Source organism: Populus alba, chromosome 18 (genome assembly GCF_005239225.2).
Source record: "Populus alba chromosome 18, ASM523922v2, whole genome shotgun sequence".
Classification (NCBI taxonomy): Eukaryota; Viridiplantae; Streptophyta; class Magnoliopsida; order Malpighiales; family Salicaceae; genus Populus; species Populus alba.
Window position 1 is genome coordinate 7,713,655 of NC_133301.1, and position 22,873 is coordinate 7,736,527.

The 22,873-nt window shown below is 30.8% G+C and overlaps 1 protein-coding gene and 1 pseudogene across 1 annotated transcript; one reads left to right on the forward strand and one right to left on the reverse strand.

Moving 5' to 3' along the window:
• Positions 1–1,366: 1,366 nt before the first annotated feature.
• LOC118056704 (GDSL esterase/lipase 5-like) lies at positions 1,367–8,388 on the reverse strand (annotated as a pseudogene).
• A 7,656-nt stretch (positions 8,389–16,044) lies between these two features.
• Positions 16,045–21,015, forward strand: LOC118056668 (suppressor of mec-8 and unc-52 protein homolog 2). Its single transcript, XM_035068949.2, has 10 exons — positions 16,045–16,191; positions 16,290–16,483; positions 16,575–16,689; positions 17,340–17,388; positions 17,502–17,591; positions 18,341–18,409; positions 18,503–18,626; positions 19,142–19,500; positions 19,668–20,051; positions 20,429–21,015. Exons 1-10 carry the CDS (start codon positions 16,145–16,147, stop codon positions 20,699–20,701), a joined length of 1,704 nt encoding a protein of 567 aa, XP_034924840.1. The 5' UTR covers positions 16,045–16,144; the 3' UTR covers positions 20,702–21,015.
• Positions 21,016–22,873: the final 1,858 nt, after the last annotated feature.

The following is a 22,873-nucleotide window of genomic DNA, read 5'->3' on the forward strand; positions in this document are numbered from 1 at the left end:
GTACAATTCTCTTAGTTTGTTGAACCTCAATTTAGAAGTGCATCTAAACAAAGTGGTGTTGTTAGAAATCTTGCGTTTATTCTTCACATATTTTCATCTTTTGCTCTTTTAGATTTAAGGCTTTGTTTCCTCTCATTATTTTTTTTTTCTTCTATTCTAGAGCTTAGGTTTAGTCATTCTATAGAGATTATTAATTCCAATTTCCTTGGTTTGTTTGAACCTCATAGTGCATCTAAATAAAATGGTGTTTGTTAGAATCTTATGCTTTTCTTGCAATATTCTTCACCTATTTTCATCTTTGCTCTTCTGGATTTAAAACTCTATTTCCTCTCATTATTTTTTTTCACAATCTAGAGTTTAGGTTTAGTCATTGTAGAGAGATTATTAATCACAATTCTCTTGGTTTGTTGAACTTATTTAGGAGTACACGTAAACAAAGTGGTGTTTTTTAGAATTTTGAAAAAAAATTATTGAAGAAAATTATTTTGCACTAAATGAGAAGTAATAAAGTCTCAAGGACAAACAATTAATCATTAAAAAACAATAAAAATTTTACTTTTGTTATATTATAAGAGTTTTGATAAATAATTTATTTTAAATTAGTTTTATTTGAAGTATAAATTCTATACTTGTTTTAGTATTAGTATGATTTATTATGCTTTTATTATATTACATGACCATAAATTAGTGCTTATAATGGGTCATGATATCAAGGTACATGTCTTTTTGGATTTTTTATTTTCACTTATTTTTTTATAGTTTATTAAAGCAAGAGATGGTTATAATAATATATTTTTTAGTTTTCATTTATTTTTTTATAATTTTTAAAAGCAAGAGATGGTTATAATAATATATTTTATAAATTTTTTAATATTATGGAATTGATTATTTTTTATAATATTTTTAATATTAATATATCAAAACACGAAAAAGATAAAGAAACTTTTTTAAAAAATAAAATAAAATTTATTTTTTGAAAAAAACACTTTACACAAAACGGTGCGGATAACATTTTAAGTCGTACAATTTTCCAATCCGTCTGTTTCGTTATCACCCTCCTCCCAAAATTCAATTCTTTGTATTGTACAACGTGTGCAAAATTCTTATTGGTGAGACTTGAGAGAGAGTCAGCAAAGTAGACCTGCTATTGCCATTATATAAACTGATCCAAGTCTTTGGATGGGGGAGCTAATCATCACCAAAAATTCATTCTCTTGGGGTTTCGAGCTTTTTTTACCCAACAAGAAAGATTAATTTTAGGGCTTTTTTGCAAGAATCCTTTTCTGAGGTTCTGAAGAAACAAGAACATGAGGACAAGTTGGCAAAGATGATATTTCGTCCACCCTTGTATGGAAAAGAAGCCAACTCAAGCGATGAAAACATTTTCTTAGATGGTCAAACAAGGATAGCTACATGGGATTCAATGTTAGGCAAGTCCTTGTAGCTGCTTTATTTACACCAATAACATTTTTCATTTATTCATACAACATAGCAGTTTGGTATGTGGTAAAATGACTAGCAAATGATGAAAGCCACTCTCAGACACCCTCTGAGTAATGTATATGCATTCCTTTATACCCACACGCCGTTGAGAAGTTGATTGGACTATAAAGGCAAGTAGAACTTCAGTGTTGGAAGTGTTCTTCATCAGGGGCATCCAATATGTCAGCTATTGTGAGCCTTTCCTTGTCGAAAAAGAGGTCTTCTAGCTTGTATGGCCCTACTGAAGGTCCACCTTTCCATAAAGTCTTGGCGATTTGCTCATGGATCCTCTCTGTTGGATGGCCAGAATCCCACCAAATATAATTATCAGCGTTATCGCATAACTGGAATTCCACGGGCATCCTTTTGCCTCCACAGCTGTAGACACCGCCATAGGGTCCAGTTCCACAGCAAGCATTCACCCCCTCTTTGAAACCTTGATTTTGGGTGAATAACAATTACTTTTCTTGTAAGTAATTAAAATTAACTTATCCAAGCAACATACTATCACATTATATTGCAATAGAGCCTACGTTACTCTTCTTAAATAAATTATGCACCACACTACTTTAATCAAGGAGAACACACATACCATAGCTTGCAAGATTATTAATTCTATCATAAAGCCAGGTATAGGAATCAGAATTGCAATACTTGAAACCTTTCAACAGTTGCTCGAGGCTTGTGAGTACAGCATTCAAAGCATTATTGTGTGCCAATGCAAGACCAGAAGCTGCTTCAAAGCAACCGCCTTCACTAGACTTGGGGTTCCTAGCTCTCATGAGTGGCATGCAACCTAAAGGAGGCATGTTGAGAAATCCAAATTTTCTGGCTCCTTTCTCATACAACACCTAAATAAAAAGGACAAACACAATTAACATTAATCAATTGAACCTCAAGTTAATTACCATATAGATGAAGTATTAAATGTAGTTAATTAGAAGGTTCACCTGAATTGCATTTGTCAAGTTTCCAATGACCATCCCAACATACACCTCAGGCATAAAATATTCTTGCATTTTCGGATTACCTAGATAACCTGCCACGTAATCGTTGCTTCCAACACTGATGAAATAAACTGCCTCTCTGATAAAAAGAGCTTTTTGCCTTTGCTTCTCCTAGCTTTTCTGTTAATGACTTTTGCACCTCTTCAAAAGATCTTAACTGTGTCTGAAGGTCAATCACCTAATAGTGAAAGCAACAAGTTAAGAAACTCTTTCACTTTGAATTGGTGCAAACCCCAATTCCATCTCCAGCCCAATGATTGGATAGGTAATTGATGAGTTAGCTTTATTTATTTATTTTTTAAAATATACGGGTTCGGCAAGTAGATCTGATATGCTTGAACTTGACAGTTAGCTAAGTTCAAGGCGTACTGCCAACTCCAAGATAACACTAGTCTGGCATGCATGCCAGACCCAATACGCTTGGACTTGGCAATGCACTAAGTCCAAGGTAGCGGGGGTCTGACACGCATGTTAGACTCAGTACACTTGGGCTTGACAGTCAGCTAAGTCCAAGTTAATATGGGTGTGGCATGCATGCCAAAACCAATACGCTTGGACTTGGCAGTCTGCCAAGTCCAAGGTCTAATGTACTTGGACTTGATAGTTAGCCAAATTCAAGGTGGCATTGGTTTGGCACGCATGCTAGATATAATACGTTTATGCTTGGCAGTCAGCCAAGTTCAAGGCATTTGAGCTTGGCAGTCAACCAATTCCAAGCAAGGTCCAAGGTAATGTGGGTTTGGCACACATGTCAAACCCAATACGCTTAAACTTGATGGTCAGCTAAGTCCAATGTACTTGGACTTGGCAGTTGGCCAAGTCCAATATGGCATGGGTTTGGCACGGATACCAGACCCAATATGCTTGGACTTTGCAGTGAGCCAAGTCCAAGGTAGTGTAGGTCTAACTTAAATTGAATCTTGCTTCTGTTGGTCAATTATTTGATTCTGGTGATTTAGTCATTTCTTCTTCTTTTTGTTATGTACAAGATCTATAGTCTCGGAAGTTGATTGGGATAATCCATAGAGAGAATAAACTATATATTTTGGATGAGTTAAAAGTGTTAGTTGCCGCCGCTGCAAATACTACTATTGATTTGTCTTCTTTTCATTTAAGTCCTTCATTTTCTAGTTTTTATTTATGACATTTTTGTCTAGGTCATGTTTCATCTTCTCGTTTGAGATTTTTAGCATCAACAAGAGTTTTAGGAAATTTGCAAACTTGTGATATTTCTGATTGTAGTGGATGTAAACTAGCAAAATTTTTTGCTTTACCTTTTAATCGAAGTATTTATATTTCTTATTCACCATTTGACTTGATTCATTTTGATGTTTGAGGACCTTCTCCTGTTGTCATAAAAGGAGGGTCTTGATATTATGTTTTATTTATTGATGATCATACTTTTTATTGTTAGGTTTATTTAATAAAATATCATTTTAAATTCTTTGAGATGTATACAACCTTTCGAGCTCTTGTCAAAACTCAACATTCTGCTATAATCAAATGCTTTAGGTGTGATTTGGATGGAGAATATACCTCTAATAAATTTTTTCAGTTGCTTACCTTAGATGTAACCATTCACCAAACTTCATTTACAGATACTCATGAGCAAAATGGAGTTGTTGAAAGAAAACATAGGCATATTATCGAAACTGCTCGTTCTCTCATATTGTTTGCTTCTATTCCTAGTGAGTTTTGGAAAAAAGTTATCCTTACTACTGTAAATTTGATTAATACATTTATATCTTCTCATAATTCAAGTTTATCTCATTTTGAAAAGTTATATAAGTACGTCCTTGATTATTCCTCCTTTAGAGTTTTTAGTTGTACTTGTTTCGTTCTTCGTCGTCATGTAGAGCACAGTAAAGTGTCCTCTCGATATACTATTTGTGTTTTTTTGGGTTATGGTGAAGGTAAAAGGAGGTATTATTGTTTTGATCCAATAACTCAGAAACTTTATGTCTCCTCATGTTGACTTTCTTGAGTATATACCTTTCTTTTCCATTTCATCCACTACTCATAACTTTACCACATCTGATCTTATTAGTATAGATCCTTTTTTTGAGGATTCTAATAGTTTTATCATCTTACGTTCCTAGTACCTCAGATACCTTCAACCCAATTTATACTCATCAATCTACAAGTATTTACTATTTGGCACACCTGAAGTTTCATTCTCATCTACAACCCTTCAAGCTTCATCTGAGATTGTGGATCCACCTCTACATCAATCCATACGTATTCATAAGTCCACAAAACTACTAGATTTTGCTCATTCTTTATCATTTACTTCCTTTTTAGCTTATATTCATTATCTCTCTAAGCCCTCTTCCTATAAAAAGGAGATTTTTTATCCTCTTTGGCAGCAAGTTATGATGAGAAACTTTTTGCTTTGTATAAAACAGATACTTGGGATTTGGTTCCTCTACCTCTTAGTAAGAGTGTTGTTGGTTGTTGTCGGGTGATAAAATCAAGACTAATTTTGATGGGTCTATTGAGCGATATAAAGTTAGGTTAGTTGCAAAAGGATACTCTAAACAATATGGTATGGATTATGAGGAGACATTTACCCATATTGCAAAAATGACTATTATTTTTACTCTTATTATTATAGGTTCAGTTCATCAATGGTATATCTCTCAACTTGATGTTAAAAATGTCTTCTTGAATGGAGATCATTAAGAAGAAGTTTACATGACGCTTCCTCCTAGTGTTTCACATGACTCTGAATATGTTTGTAAGCTCAAGAAAGCATTATATGGTCTCAAACAAGCACCTCGTGCTTGGTTTGAGAAATTTTATGTTTTAATCTAGTCTCTTGGATTTGTTTCTAGTAGTCATGATTCTGCTCTTTTAATTAAATGCACTGATGTAGGTTGTATCACTTTGTCCTTATATGTTGATGATATAATTATTACTAGTGATGACATTGATGGTATCTCAATTTTGAACACAAAATGGGTTAGACAATTTAAAATGAAGGATGTTGGTTATCTTTGATATTTTCTGGGTATTTAGGTAGCTTACTCACCTAGAGGTTACCTTCTTTCTCAGTCGAAATATGTTGTATATATTCTTGAACTGGCTAGATTTCCTGATTACAAGAGTGTAGATACTCCTATTGAAGTTAACGCAAGGTATTCTTCTTCTAATGGTTTACCTTTGGCAAATCCTACTTTATATTATACTATTGTTGAGAGCTTACTATATCTCACCATTACTTGTCCAAATATTGTATATGTTGTTAGTCAGTTTGTTGACTATTGTTCTTTGAGTAGTTATTTTTCATATTTTAAGATATCTTCAGGGTATAGTCTTTTAGAGTCTTTTACTTTCATTCACTTCTTTCTTTGAATTGCGTGCATACTCTGATGTTGATTATGACATTGATCACACAGATCGCAAGTCTGTTATAAGCATCTATATCATTTTAGGTGATTCTCTTATTTCTCGGAAGAGCAAGAAACAATCTATTGTTTCTCAATCCTCAACCGAAGCAGAATATCGTGCTATGACATCTATTACTAAAGAGATTATTTGGTTACGTTGGTTACTTACGAATATGAGAGTTTCACTTTCTCGTCCTTCTCATATGTATTGTAACAACCAGAGTTCTATTTAGAATGCTAGAAACTCGGTTTTTCATGAACGAACTAAGCATATTGAGATCAATTGTCATCTTACTCGACATCATCTTAAGCATGGCATCATTACTTTGCCTTTTTGTTTTCTTTCTTCCTTGCAGATTGTAAGATTTTTTTTACCAAGTCGCATTCCATTTCTTATTTTTGTTTTCTAGTTGGCAAACTCTCGATACTTGTAGCTACTACATTGTGAATTTAAGGGGAGATATTAAATAATACATTTATCTTGTTTTATTTATCAAGGGTAGAATAATGTTTTTATTTTAACTTATATATAGTTTTTTGTAGTTGTGGTTTGAAAAAAAAATTAAAAAAAAATACTTTTAGTTGAGGTTGATTTGATATTTATATATGTTTGTTTAAAACTATGGTTAAAATTGAGGTTGAAAAAAAAGTAGTTTAATGTGTTTGGTTAAGAATGCTTTTTAAATTGAGGTTATAAAATAACCATAAAATATAAATATTAATATTAATGGTTTTAAATTTAAACACTATAGATTTAACTACTACTATTATATCATGAAATAAATAATATATTATATAAAATATTTTTTTATTGTTCCATTAAACTATCTACAATTCCATTACATACAAAATTCATCCGAGAAGAACTACAGTTTCCATGATTTTTAAGCGTACAATAAAATTAGGTAAAATATTATCAGGAATAAAATTGAGATTACAATGTGAGTAAATTTAATTCACTCTAAACTAGTTTTTTTTTATAAAAAAAAAAAAAATTGTTTCACGTGAAACGTGAACGGTGTGAGTGATTAATTCATTGCACTAGTTTTTCGAGGAAAAAAAAAAAGCATTGTTCACTTTTAAAAAATTAACAGTGCAAAGTAGAAGAAGAAAAGCAGACGAGAGATGCTTTGATTTTACCTGCGTTTTAGTCTCAAAATGCACTGGCCCATAAAAAAATAAATTGTGTTTTCAAACTATACCAAACACTTGTTTGGCAATGGTTACTTCAAATGTAGAAGCAATTACACAAACAAACAAACTCTTTTGTATTTAGATTAAAAAAAGTATTTTAGAATAAACAAATTAATGAGATCTATAGCCTCCTTCTCTCTTTTATTTGTATTTTTTTTCTATGTTAATTTTAATTGCTTTAACATCTTCATTCTATGGCATGTCTAGAGGAATAATCAATCTTCTTTTGGTCAAACCTCATAAAAGAACTCTAGTTTTCTCTACTAATTTACATCTTAAACTTTAGTTTTTCTAAATCTTTTTAGATGTATAAAAACCTTCCATAGACCCATTATATTCTTATCAGGTTATTCCTTATCCAAAGCTACCAGAAAATAACCTTGCAGGCCCTCTACGAGAGCTTCAAGAAAAGGGTTCACAATTAGAAAAAACTCTATTCTACCTTGATTATTTTAAAAGATTACTTTACCATCGAAGAATCTAAAAGTTTCCCAAATTAGAACTGTTTTCTTGCAGGCATTCAATATCATCTTAGTGAATTTGGAAACAGTTAAAATATATATTTGCTACTATCCCAAACACCAAATAACCTTTTATTTTTATTTATAAGTTCCTACTTTTTGAGCATCACCAGACTGTAGATCAATAGATTGCTTATTAATTTTCTTACCAGCCCTTGATTGGTCTGAGGAAGAACTCCAGCCCCTCCCGAGGCGAAGTTAACACCATTTGTGAGATCAGCAGACGGTTGATAAAATGGAGGAATTATTGGCAATTTTGCATACTCAGCTGTCCAGTTGAAGGGAAACAGGTATTATGACAAAATAATCAGCTTCGCGGATGATTTAGAGCTCTACTGGCTAGTTATTTATGACACTTTGACTATATAAAAAAGAGAGTCAAGAGATATGCGTGGAGCACATAGGTACCTATAAAATCAACAAAGACACGGCCATCGGAGAAGCGTCCTGTAGGGGCTTCAAAAAAACCATTCTGGCCATAAGGTTTCCAATCCGCTCGCATGCCGGCGGTGGTGTTGATGTAGTTATTGTTGCCAGGGTCAGCAGTGGAGTCCCCAAAGATGAACAAAGCACTTGTCGTCTTCTCCGGCAGACCATAACATGGCCTCAAGCTAATTGATAATAACAGTGTCACAAATAGATAAAATAAGTTGAGCCTCGCCATCGATCCGGAAGGAGGAGAAGTACAGTTACAAGCTCCTCACTTATTGAATCTCCTTGGTAATTATAAAGACTTGAATAAAGAAGATAGGCTTCAGCTAAACAGGCGAAGTCTTCCTATGCTCCTAGATATTATTATCACGTCGTTATCACCAGAGCTCCAACAAAAGTCTTCTAACTATCAGTCTCATACACCAAACATGTTTTCTTAATGCATTTTTAGTCCCTTAAACTTTTTTTTTTTAAAAAAGAGTCCTTTGTTATTTAAAGATAGTTTTATTATTTAACTTAAAAATTATTTTCAAAAATTAATCTTACTTTTTTTTATTTCAGTCTCACTTTCCTATCTTTTTTTTTTTTAAGAAAAACAAATTATTATATCATATAAAAAAGATCTCATTAGTTTGATAATTTAATTCAAGTTTTGCTCGAGTATTTTCAATTTTTTTTTAATAAAGTTATCATGATCTTATAATTTTGATTATGAATTTAACTGGTTAACCTGAATTTATCCAGGTTAATTTATTATATTGTTGTCTTAGTATTTTTTTAAAAAATCATTTAATAATCTAATTTAATTATATAATTGTAAATTTACAAAAAAACAAAATCCAATTTTTTTTATATAAAAAAGATAAAGATAGAGGTGCGAATAATAGCATAGAACATTAACATAAATTTGAATTGACGAAAAAAATCAATCAGAGCCTAAAAAGCAATAGAGACACGTAAATTAGTTAACATTAGAGAATAGAAAGTTAACAAAATGGGTGTGCTCTATCCGTAATTATGACAAGCAAACAAAAGCCAACAAATCATCTCATAGTGGAAAATGACACGTACAGCACCAACAACTCAATTATTTGAGGTTAAAATCATAAAATATACATTATTGACACCAGATTGAAATTCCATGTATAAACTTTTTTGTGTTTTAGAGAGGCTATGGAGAAGGACAAAGTTTGGTTTGACCGGAACCATGGTTAGGGATTACAAAGGATATTTATGAACCATGTTTGACACCTTCCATACCTAAATCCAATCCAGAATTAGAATTCATACCCGACTTGATGGGTATGTTTTTTTTTTTAAATTCGAACTAAAACTTATAAGTTTTTGAGGACCTATCAAATATCTATAATTTAACTTCAATCCAACCCGAACCTGAATCCAAATACTATAATTTCATACCTAATTAGCATATAATTAAGCAAATAATAGGATATAAAATTTAATTACTAGTTGGTTTTTTATAATAATTTTATAGATATTAAAAAAAAATAGAAAAGACATAGAACATAAACTAATGATGATTGGGATTGTACTGAATTGGTAAGTAAATATTACTATATAAACTAAAAGATTTAAGGTTTTACTATAGTGTTTTTTTTTACTATTTATCAAGACTTGTTGAACCACAAACCGCATTGTTCGTATCTATAATGCTCTTCTTCTTCTTCTTCTTTTTGTCACTAAGCTTTTATTCTTTACAATTGCTTCATTTCAAGTCCTATTAGCATTTTTCTTCATTTACATTGTTTTAAATTTGCATTATCTCTCGTATAACTTATTTTTATTTCTAATATTTTGACAACTCTTTTTCCCCACATATTATACATTTTTTATTCTTAAACTTTAGTCCATCTAAGCTATTGTAGATTTGTATGTCATTACATTTGATAACTTAGTCAGCTCTAACAGTTTTGACTGATCGAGTAGATAATTTCAAATAAATAAATATAGAGCTACAGACCTTCAATTTAAGCATTGTTGGATTTAAATGAAAGGTGTGCTTTCCCTTTACCAACTTCAGGTAGTCTCAAGTGACAATAACATCAAAATTACTCCAACGAAGCCTCGAAAGTGGGCAACTCAGTTACCCAGAGCTGAAACATAATTGTGTAAAAAAATCAACCTTCTTTTCATGTGTTCACATTCGAAGGCTTCTCATAGGTTCTTATCAAGAGTTCACAACCCTTCCCTTATGATCGAAAGGTCAACAATAGATTGAAAATTCACCAAAAACCCTACAAATGCCCTTTAGGATCAAAGGGAAGGAGTTGAAAAAAAAACAGAGAAGGAGAAAAGGATAGGAGAGAAAAAATATTAATTTATTAGTATAAGAAAAGAGGGCCTAGAAACCTATGAAAAGGTTTTTCCTAAGTTTGAAAAGGATAACAAGTTTGGGAGAGGCAAAAGTTTCCAAAAGAAAACGAAAGGAAAGAGTAGTTGTTTAAGGTATTCTTCTAATTCAAAAGTGCCCTTGTGGCCTGCTTTAGTTGGTTTTTATTCGTTTTTGTTCTATATTTATATTTACAAGCATAGAAAAGAGGTTTGGAATGCTTAATGAATGGTGTTGCATTCACCTCTATGTTACTATATTTTTTTATTTAACGATGTTATTTTTTAAGTCCTTTTATGTCATATATGTGTGTGCGCGTAAGTTGCTATTTTAAATTTGTTTTTTACATATAATGTTGTTTTTGTTCTTGTTTTTTACTTAACTTATGCATGTTAATGCAAGGGTGTTTACTTTGGCTTTGTTATGCCTATTCATACATAAAATAAGTTCAAAAAGCCAATTTTGAATCCAAGTTGCATGAATATATATGCTGTTTTAAGTTGTTGTTTTTTGGATTTGTTACCTCAAGATTGATTTTGGAGTTTTAATGTTTTTTTTTTTTTTGATGCTTTAGATTCAAATATGTTGGTATATGTCAGTGTGACTTGTTGGGATAAAAAAACATGTTTTAAAAGCCAAAAGTGCCCATTTATAAGCTGGAAAGTGGCTGCCCTTGCTAGGGTTTTTATGGATTTATGGGCAATGTTACTCGTGTTCTTAGGAAAAACATTGCCTTAGACCTTTGATTTGGACTTTTTTTTGTCCATTTCTTTGCCCAAAACACTTATTTGAACATAATTAACAAATAATCTAGTGTTTATTTGCATCAATAACATGTTTGTAATAGATTTTAATCCTTGAGTTTCAATTTTGATCTGAAACTCAATTTGACAAAATTATGTATTTTAAGTGAAAACTAAAGTGATTGAATGCTAGATTATTGTTCCTTGCATGATTTCCAACATGCATGTGCTTTTCTTATGACCAAATATGGTTTGTATTGGGTTAGATATTGCTAGGTTTCATTTCGATTTCTAGGGGGTTCTTCGTGTTATTTCTAAGAACATTACCTTAGCTACATGATTTGGTCTATTTTTTTGCCGAGAACACTTTTCTGAACATGATTAACAAGTAAACTAATGTTTATTTGCATCAATAACATATTTACAATAGATTTTAATCCATAGGTTTTGATTTTAAATCGAAACCCATTTTGACATAATAGTGAATTTTAAGTGAAAATTAAAGTGAATGGATGCAAAATTATTGTTCCTTGCATGTATGTGCTTTTTTTTTTAACCAAATCTGGCCTATGTTGGGTTCCATTTCAATTTCTAAGGTGTTTTTATTTTTATTTTTGTGTTTGATATGTTTTGTTTAAGTTTTTGTATTTTTGGCAAGTTTAATCTAGTTTTTGGCTTTGGTTTTGTTTTTGGGTTATTTTCAGGTCAAACATGTGCGACAGCCCCTAATGAAAAACTTGTTGTGAATGAGAAAAGTATTTCTAAGAAAATTTAATCATAAAAATGTTATATATAATAAGATAAGGCACCTAACCAAGGGTTATAGAAATATGGCTCAACTAGCTAAGAGCTCTTTTTTGTTCTGGTAGCAGTTGTAGTCATTCTCATTGTTTACACTTTTTTGTGCTATGTGTTAGGTCCAACACTTTGTCCTTGATTGTTTACACTGTTTACACTTTGTCTCACTGTTTAGTCATTCTTCGTGTTCTTTCTAAGAACATTAGGTTCCTCATCTAACAATTGTCAGCTAACAGGTTCAAGGAGTATGTTCCCTCTTTTGTAAATCTTGTATATATGAACTTAATGGTTCTCTAGCCTTGTATATTTTTTTGATTTGATATATATTTACTTACCTTTTATAAAAAGAAAGAAAGCAAGAAAGAAAGAAATAGGGCTCAACAAAGTAACTTAAAATAGAAAAATGATTGTTAAAGCCAATATCAATGAGATGGATCACTTATTGATGAAGTTTCAAAAATAAACATGTTTATTGTTGTTTTTGAAAGTCAATCTAATAAAAAAATCTCGAGTGGTGATGGAGTAACACTGGTGCGGCAATACATATATGTACCTAAAAAAAGATATTATCCACTTACAAAGAATTGAATGATGAGCACTTGTACACATAAATTCATTAACCTTTAAAGTATTAGGTGCGGAAAGGTCATATCAAAGATGACTTTTAAAAAAAGAAATTGACCCTTAATAATGTGTTTCATGTTACTGACATTAAGATTAACTAATAATTGGTTCATTATTGAGCAAAAATAATTTTAAATTGGTTTTTTAAAGTAATAAATTTGTACTCTCGAAAAGCTGAATGTTCATATAATAGGGGTATCTTAGAGGCGACTTCTTCAAAATGAATGTAATGATTACTATAATTATGGATGATAATAATAATAATAATAATAATAATAGTGATGTCAATTCTTCTTACTTGCTTGAGTTTTGTGACTTGTGTCACAACAAGTTAGATATTGTGAATTATAATTCTATGTAAAGGTTAATAAATATTGATTTATTATGAAGTATAATTTTTTTTAGAAAAATCATAAATGTGAGGATTGTTTAGAATCTAAATTCACAAAAAAAAATTTTCATTCAATTAAAACAAGTAGTGAACCTCTAGGTTTAATTCATTTGAATATTAGTGATTTAAAGTTTATACAAACTAAAGGTGAGGAAAAGTATTGTATTATTTTTATAGATGATTGCATGAGGTATTGTTATATCTATTTTCTTAGAAATAATGATGAGTATCTTGAAATATTTAAGCATTACAAGAATAAAATTGAAAATCAACTTAATAAGAAAATAAAGGTAATAAGAAATGATAAAAGTAGAGAATATGAGCACCACTTGGTGAATTCTATCCCCAAAATGATATTATCTACCAAATACCACTCCTTATTCACCTAAACAAAATAGTATTGTAGAATGTAGGAATTGAACTTAAAAAAAATGATGAACGCCATGTTGATAAGTTTATAAGCACTTTAAAAACTTGTGAGGGGAGACAATTCTAATTGCCAATTCTATACTTAACAAAGTACTCCACAAGAAGCTAGAGAAAACACATAAGAATTATGAAAATATAGAATACCTTTATACAATTACCTCAAAATATAGGGTTGTCTTGCAAATATGACAGTATCTGATCCAAAAAAAAAAAATCAAGATAAGATCTAGAACTATGAATTGTGTAATATGGAATATGCTTACAATAGTAGTGCATATTAATTTCTTATACACAAATCAATTATTGAGAATATTTATCATAATACTATTATGGAATCAATGAATGATACATTCTTTAAAGATGTGTTTCTATTTAAGGAAGCACAAAAAAAATATTCATTTAAGAGAACAATTAAAGCTAGCTCAAGTAATAATCATCAATTATAAGATGATAAAGTTGAGCATAAAATGAGTAAAAAGAAAATAACAACCAAACTGTTTGGTTTGAATTTTCTAACATACCTGTTAGAAAATAAACCTAAAAAATACCTCTTGAGAAAATTTCTTGTCTTAAAGATTCCTATTAGAAAGTGATAGTTAATAGTGGAGCTGAATCAATTATGAATAATCATACATGGAAACTAATAAATCTTTCTCTTGGAACTAAACCATTATGTCACTAATAGATCTTTAAAATGAGGATAAAATCTGATGGAATTATTGACAAATATAAATATAGACTTGTTGTTAAAGGTTTTAGACAACAAAAAATATGAACTATTTTGACACATATTCATAGGTGTCAATAATAGTTTCCATACGAATGTTAATAGCCATCACATTTATTAACAAACTTGAAATACATTAATTGATGCATAAACTACTTTCTTAAATGGTGACCTAGATGAAAAGGTTTACACAGAACAACCCAAAGGGTTTGTTATCAATAAACAAAAAAAACAAAGTCTATAAGCTTGTCAGTAACTATATGATTTGAAACAAGCATCTAAATAATTGCTCGACAAAATTGACAAGGTTATATTGTCAAATGAGTTCAAGATCAAAGAAGTTGATAAATGTGTTTATGTGAAAAACATAGATAAATGTTATGCCATTGTATGACTCTATACGGATGATATGCTTATTTTGAGCAACAATAATTATATGATCAAGTCTACCAAAAAAATAATAACTAATAAGTTTGATATGAAAGACTTGAGTGTTGTAGGTATCATATTATGAATAAAAATCTCTAAAACATTTAATGGATTGATATTGTCCCAATCTATCTAGTTGACTAAAGATCTCAAGATTTAGGTTCAAATGAAAAATTAAATCATATAATATTTTCGGTAAAACCATAACAATAAAAAAACATGATTTAAATAAAAAAAATATTCAGGTGTAAATTTTGTTTTTTAAAAAGTAATCAAATCTAACAATGGATGGATTGTATTAATTTTTTGGCTCCTAAAATCATTGATAAAAGGAGGGGTGAATAAGAGTGTTTTAGGGTTGGTTTTTTCATAGAACTCTTGCGTGCTTCTTCACCTATTTTCAGCTTTGCTATTTTGAATTTAAAGCCCTATTTCTTCTCATTATTATTTTTTCTAATCTAAAGCTTAGATTTAGTCATTATAGAGAGATTATTAAGTACAATTCTCTTAGTTTGTTGAACCTCATTTAGAAGTGCATCTAAACAAAATGGTATTGTTAGAATCTTGCGTTATTCTTCACATATTTTCATCTTTGCTCTTCTAGATTTAAGGCTTTGTTTCCTCTCATTATTTTTTTTCTATTCTAGAGCTTATGTTTAGTCATTGTATAGAGATTATTAATTTCAATTTCCTTGGTTTGTTGAACCTTAGAGTGCATTTAAATAAAGTGGTATTGTTAGAATCTTGTGCTTTTCTTGCGGTATTCTTAACCTAATTTCATCTTTGCTCTTCTGAATTTAAAGCTCTATTTCCTCTCATTATTTTTTTTCACAATTTAGAGCTTAGGTTCAATCATTGTAGAGAGATTAATAATCACAATTCTCTTGGTTTGTTGAACCTTATTTAGGAGCACACGTAAACAAAGTGGTGTTTTTAAAATTTTGAAAAAAATTATTGAAGAAAATTATTTTGTACTAAATGAGAAGTAATAAAGTCTCAAGGACAAACAATTAGTCATTAAAAAAATAAAAAATTTTAGTTTTGTTATATTATAAGATTTTTTGATAAATAATTATTTCTAAATTAGTTTTATTTTAAGTATAAATTCTATACTTGTTTAGTATTAGTATGATTTATTATGCTTTTATTATATTACATGACCATAAATTAGTGCTTATAATGGGTCATGATATCAAGGTACATGTCTTTTGGATTTTTTATTTTCACTTATTTTTTATAGTTTATTAAATCAAGAGATGGTTATAATAATATATTTTTTTAGTTTCATTTATTTTTTATAATTTATTAAAGCAAGAGATGGTTATAATAATATATTTATAACTTTTTTAATATTATGGAATTGATTATTTTTTATTAAAAAATATATAAAAAATAATATTTTTAATATTAATATATCAAAACACGAAAAAGATAAAGAAATATTTTTAAAAAAATAAAATAAAATTTATTTTTTGAAAAAAGCACTTTACACAAAACTGTGCGGATAACATTTTAAGTCGTACAAGTTTCCAATCCGTCCGTTTCGTTATCACCCCCCCCCCCCCAAACTTCCCAAAATTCCAATTTCAAGAACCCTAATTTGTTCAGTAGCGCCAAAATTATCAGCAATGACCTCTTCGAAAAAGCACTACAAGGAGAAAATTGCACGTCGCAAGTAATTATACGTAGCAGTTTCTTTCTTTCTTTGTTTTTTTTTGTAAACTGATGTTTTAATGGAATCTGATTTAATAAAATGGAAATTGTTGCATGCAGAGAGGAGAAGCCAGAGGAATCAGAAACACCGAAATATAGGGACCGAGCTAAGGAGAGAAGAGAAGATCAGAATCCCGATTATGAACCGACTGAATTAGGGTCATTTCACGCGGTTGCTCCACCGGGGACTGTTGATATCCGGTCAGTAGCTGATTCACATCAGATTTCTATCGAAAAGAGCAAGTACCTTGGAGGTCGGTATCTTCGGTAAAGGGTGGTTTAATATTGATTTATTATTTTTGTTTTTTCTTTTTATTGATGGGGGAATAAATGGTGATGTTTTAGGTGATGTGGAGCATACGCATTTGGTGAAAGGACTTGATTATGCTTTGCTTAATAAGGTGAGAAGTGAGATCGATAAGAAGCCGGATTCTGCAGAGGATGTTGATGGGAAGTCTAGGTATGTTTTTTTTTTTTTTTTTCAGAGTTGTAAATTTGGTGGTGTTTATTCTGATTTTAATGATGAACATGAAAATTTTAGTGAGAAAAATAAGAACGGCTGATAAGTATATTGAAAGATGAGATTGCATGTAAATACACTTTTAAAAGAAAAGTTGAGGGTGTGAAGTATCTTTGAAGAAACAAAGTTGGACTGTGAGGAATCAATATTCTTTGTGCTCCGATCCAATATGATGTGGGAATAACTTGCTGTAATGTAGCGTTATTTGAGCCCATGGTTGATCAAGCATGATACGTTCAAACTGATAGAACATCCACTGAGATAGAATGTCCACTGAGTTTGGGGGTGGGGGGTTGATTCTGAGACCACAACTTTGGGAGTAGTTGCATTGTCAAATTTGATCATGTTCCCCAATGAATTCTCTTCCCTCGCCTTAATTATTATCAAACTATATGTACAAAATGTGAATATTCTACTTTTAGTGTTTCTGAATGTATTTCAAGAGTTACATTTTTTTTGCGTGTTTTGGAGAGATATAATGCTAACAATTTGGTTTCTGTTACTATTCCACTTTTTATTTCTGAGTGCTTTGGCTATTCAGCATGTAATAGTCTTGTTTTGAATTAATGCACTCCTGTATTGTTTGACAGAGCATCCAAGGAAGACCAAAAAATATTGTTTCGCACTGCAACTGCAAAGGTGTGTTGAGTTCTTGAGAATATGCAGAACTACAGAATTGGATTCCAAATTTAATTTTATCAATTAGAAGTTAGTTTTCTGCTTTGTCTAAATTGTTTATTTTCCTGTTTCAGTCAGTCTACCAATGGATAGTCAAACCTCAAACCATTATCAAGACAAATGAGATGTTTCTTCCTGGTCGAATGTCGTTTATTTTTAACATGGTAAGGATTTTACGTTTTCTATGCTAATTTTTAACCTACCTCAGTATGACGAGAAAGAAAGGATTTTTCAGAGAAACCTCCAGAACTTTCCTGTGTGAGCTTGGCTTATCTGCTTTCTGTCTTTGTTAACCAAGAGTCTATTTTGGGAAGCTTCAAACTTTCTCCTCATAATGTTGGTTTACTTAGTGTTGTTGATTTTACCTAGTCAGATGAATTTTTTTTCCTCTAATTGTACCTGTGGCAATATAAAAGCTTAACTTTAATGGAAAAATTCCATGGAAATTCCTATTGAGTTTTTTTTTTCTTTTCTTTTAAATGTTCTCCTGCTTCAACAGCTCTCAATATTGCAGATTGTAAAATGCCAGAGCTGAATTGACTTGTAACAGTGAGCAAAGTGATTTCTTTGTTTACAGTCTTTAGGGCTTTGAGGTCACTTGGAGGTTAGAGAAAGCTATTAGTTTGGGGCATCCAATTCAGGCCTTTCTGTATGATGGTTCATCTTTGGATAAACGTGAAAGAGCAAGATTGTTAAGTAATATACTTTGATAGTATAAGATGACAAAGGGCCAAAAACTGGAGTTAAATATATGAAGTAAAACCTAGAAGTGCTGGGAAGTTTTAATATGATGCAATTATATGTTGGGATCAGGAGCAGATGAGTGCTTTATTTGTCTTGCGCTTTTTATCCAGTTTTGAATGCATCCTTACAAGTAGAATGTCTTGATTTTTCTCTTAATTGGGTGTTCTAGGAGGGTGGATACTCTCACGATATTCCAACCACATTGCACAGAAGCAAAGCTGATTGTCCAGTGCCAGAGGTTTATATTTTCTGGATCCATTGAAGCAATCTAGTTTACTTCTTACAAATATCTGAAAGCATATCTGACTTTGGGTTGTATTATGTTATGTAGGAAATGGTTACCGTCAGTGTCGATGGATCTGTGCTTGATCGAATTGCTAAAATTATGTCATATCTTCGCCTCGGATCTTCTGGGAAGGTTCTCAAGAAGAAAAGGAAGGATAAAGACGCAAAAGGTTATTCTGTGCACATCACATTCTAGTTAGTAACAAGGCATCACTGTGGAATCTATCTTTTGTTTCCTTAATTGGATTAAATTCATCATAGCATGGGCCTTTTCCTTTCTAACTGCAAGCTATGGGATATCTTTTACAGCAGTTCAGTGCGTTTGAAATAGATATGCTTAATGTAACATCATTTTGATCATTGTCTGAGACAGTATGTTTCTGTGAAGCTTCTGCTTGCAAATAGCTAAGTGACATAAGTTTGCTATCTGGCTGAAATGAATGAATGTTTTTTTATTCAATTCATTAGAGGTTAATTCAAAAGTTTGAAATGTGCATATGAGTAATATTTTGTTGCGTACTATTGGTTTTGAATGGTGAAATAGGCCCAACTTTGCCATTCATATTGATTTCTCATTGGTTATTGACATTGTTCATTATATGCATCCTTCAGTTTGGTCATTTTTCCTGTTTATTACTTGAGTGACAATGTCTTTCCCCCTCCTTATTTTGGTTTTATCTTACAGGAAAGATTTCAGTTGTTGGCAATGAATATGATGAACATGATAAGCCTTCAAAACCTAGCGGTGGCATGTTGAACAATAAAACTGAAAGGGAGATTTTGCCACCTCCTCCACCACCTCCAAAAAACAATCTGGCTGATTCCTTTGAGAAGCAGCAACCTGCTGTTGCTAGGGAAGAAGAGAATGACATATTTGTTGGGCATGGCATTGACTATGAAGTTCCTGGAAAAGACATGAGCCAAAGCCCTCTTTCGGAGGACATGGAAGAATCTCCTCGAAACAAGGAAAGATTATCCTATTTCAGTGAACCAGCTTATGGTCCAGTGCCTCCCTCTGAGCTATCTCATGAATGGCAAGACCCAGTAAGTTGATCATAATTGATATGACATTTGCAATACTTGTTAAGTTGTAGGAAGAAATACTCGCAGTTCATTTTGCAATTGCCCTACCTCTTGGCACTTGTTATTAAAAGTCAGTTGTCTACCATTGTAGATCAACTTTAATCTTCTGTGTTGATTGTTTGTTTTAGAATGGATATGATGCTGTCCATGCTCAAGCATTATCTACTGACTACCAAGGAGAGTGGCAGAACTATCAATATGCTGAGCAATTCACATATCCTGAACAGTACGCCCAGCAAACAATGCAAGCTTATGACATGCAAGCTGCTTCTGGTATTCAACCAGATCCACGCTTCATGACCCAGGAAGAGAAGGATCGGGGTTTAGGTTCTGTGTTTAAGCGGGATGATCAGAGGCTTCAACAGCTGAGGGAGAAAGATGCCAGAGAAAAAGATCCCAACTTCATTTCTGATAGTTATTCTGAATGTTATCCTGCATATCAACATTTTACTCGTGAGGTTGTTGATAGTGATGATGAAGATGACTTGTCAAAAATGGACATGGGTGGTCGGGTAAGTGGTTGGTCTTAAATGAGTAACTTCCCTTTTCTTTTGACACAAAAAAGTGGAGCATGTACAAAGCATTTGATTTGAAATTGTTATTCCATGTACTCTAGTTTTTTTATGGCAACATGGATTTGATATTTCTCAGTCGACAGAAGAACCTGTAGTAGAAGTTCATGTACTTAATGAACCCTAAAATGTTGTCTTAATGATTTCCTAGTTGTGGGTTGGTGAGAAGGAAAATCATTGTAGAACCTTGGCCCCGACGGTCGTTCCTAGGCCCAGTCAACCCCTTATGATGAGGAGGGTTGTGATGCAAAATTTTTAATTAATCTGCTGAAATTTATAATCTGTGCTGATTATACTTTTGTATTCTCTCTGAACAGGCAAAAGGTCGACTTCATCGATGGGACTTTGATACAGAAGACGAGTGGGCAAAATACAATGAGCAAAAGGAAGCAATGCCAAAGGCTGCATTCCAGTTTGGTGTCAAGATGCAAGATGGTCGGAAGACGAGAAAGCAAAACAAGGACCAGAAGCTTAATAATGAGTTGCACCAGATAAATAAGATACTAGCCAAAAAGAAAATGGATAAGGAGAATGGTGACGGCGGCCATTATGACGATGACACACCACCTGGGAAGAAGCAACGACTATGAAGTCGGTTGCCTAGTGGCCCTACATTCTTTGTGAAGAAAGTCTTACTTGTGTGGATGATGCACTTAATTGTTCTAAATGAAAAGGATCATCGCCTCTGTTCTAGGTCCTACCACCATCTTCTTGCTCATGTAAAATGACTCTAAGCGCAACAGGTTGAAAATGTCTTGCAATGATATTTATCACGTTCTAAGAAGACAAATTTTTGCTACCTAGATGGACACTGATAATATTTCGCCATAATATGCATTGAATTTGCATTATATCAATAGATGAGAATCAACTGAAAGATTAATATAGCAGTTTTTGTTAGAAATTAGGATTTGAATTTCTTTTCATGTACGAGGATTTTCTGGTCTTATAATATAGGTTCTGGTATTATAATTTTAAGTTATGAATTTGTTAGGTTAATTTGGATTGATTTTGATATTTTTTTTGGGTTAGTTTTGTGAGATTAAATATTATTTTTTAATTTTATTTTTAAATATTTAATTGGTTTTAAAAATTGAGATTTATAATATTTTTTTTTATTTTTTTTTATTAAGTTTTTTTTTTCTTGTGACTCGGCTCATATGTCCTAGATTACCTAGATTTACCTGAGTTTGTTAATGTTTTATGTTGTTTTTATTATTAATTGATTTTTATTGATTTTATTATTAATTGATTTACCTGAGTTTGTCCTAGAATGTATTTTTTTTTATAAAAGTGAATTTTGAAAAATAAATTATTTTTTTATATTTGGTAGTATAATAGAAAATAAGTTGAAAAATACTTTTTCAGTGTGTTGGTTATGTCATTAAAAAATGAGCTGAAAAATAATTTGTTAATATTTTATTTTTTTTTAAGTTTATTAAAATAATAAGGAACAAATCTAATAAGTTAAAAAGTTAATTGAGAATGAAATTGAAAAAAAATATAATTTCATAAATTATCTTAAATAAAATAAATAATTATCAAAAAATAGAGATCAAATTTAAAAAATAAAAAAAATAAGAGATGAAGAAATTAAAATAATAATAATTAACATTTCATAAATTATTTCAAATAAACTAAATAACAATAAAAAAAAATAACGATCAAATTTGATCGATAAAAAATTTCAATAAAAAAATAATAAGAAAAAAGCACATAACAATTATAAAAATAATGACCAAAGTTAATATAAAAATTAAATTTTAAGAGATGAAATTAGAAAATAAATATTCAAAACAAAAATATATATAGCAATCAAAAGTTTGAGGATCAAATTTGATATAATCAGCAAATAATAAGATATTTTTAAATTTTTCACAACTTCCGAAAAGTGTTTTCCGTTCAAATTTTTCAGGAAAACACATTTCTGGAAACCAAGTCAAATTTTCTTTTAACTGGAAAATATTTTTCATTGATTAACTTTTTTAATGGCAAACAAACACAAGAAAATTTAAAAAAATAGTTTTTTTTAAAAATTACTTTTTAGAAAACAAACATAATCTTAAACATTAAATTGTCTAGAAATTAAGCTTTTTTTTTTTTTTTCTAGGGGAAAATGATCTTTCATGTGCAGGTCATTATAATCATTTTTTTTTAATTTGTCTCACTTATTGTTGTTTTTCTTATAACCAGTTTAAGTTATGATTTTTTTTTTTTTAATAACACAACGTCCATTTTAATATTAAAAACCCATGTCATAGCGTTAACCACCCTTCTAAGTTATTTCAACACAGTAGAAAAGCCAACTATTATATATGTTGGCAAGCATTATTTTTTTAAAATTCATTTTTGTAATAATTTCAGCTATTGAATTACAAGATTCGCCTTTAAGATTCTTTCCTTGAATGAATAAGATTTCTCAGCAAGTAAAATCTTGAAGAATATTCCTCCATACTGTTCAGATTTATTCATTCAAGGCATATGAGTTTTTAATAAATATTTTGAAAATAATATTTGATATGGAAGTATAAAAGAAGAAGAAGGGGTTTGAAGTCTGACTTTATATGACTTGTTAGTAAGATCTTAGTATTCATCCATGATTTCTTAGAATAATTTAAAGTGTTGGGTCTTTTTTGAAAATGATTTCATGATTTTAATATTTTTGATATTAAAAATAAAAAAAAATTAAGTTTTTAATATATTTTTATATAAAATATTTTATTAGTCTAAAAAGTAAAAGCAAAGCAAAGCCTAATAAATAA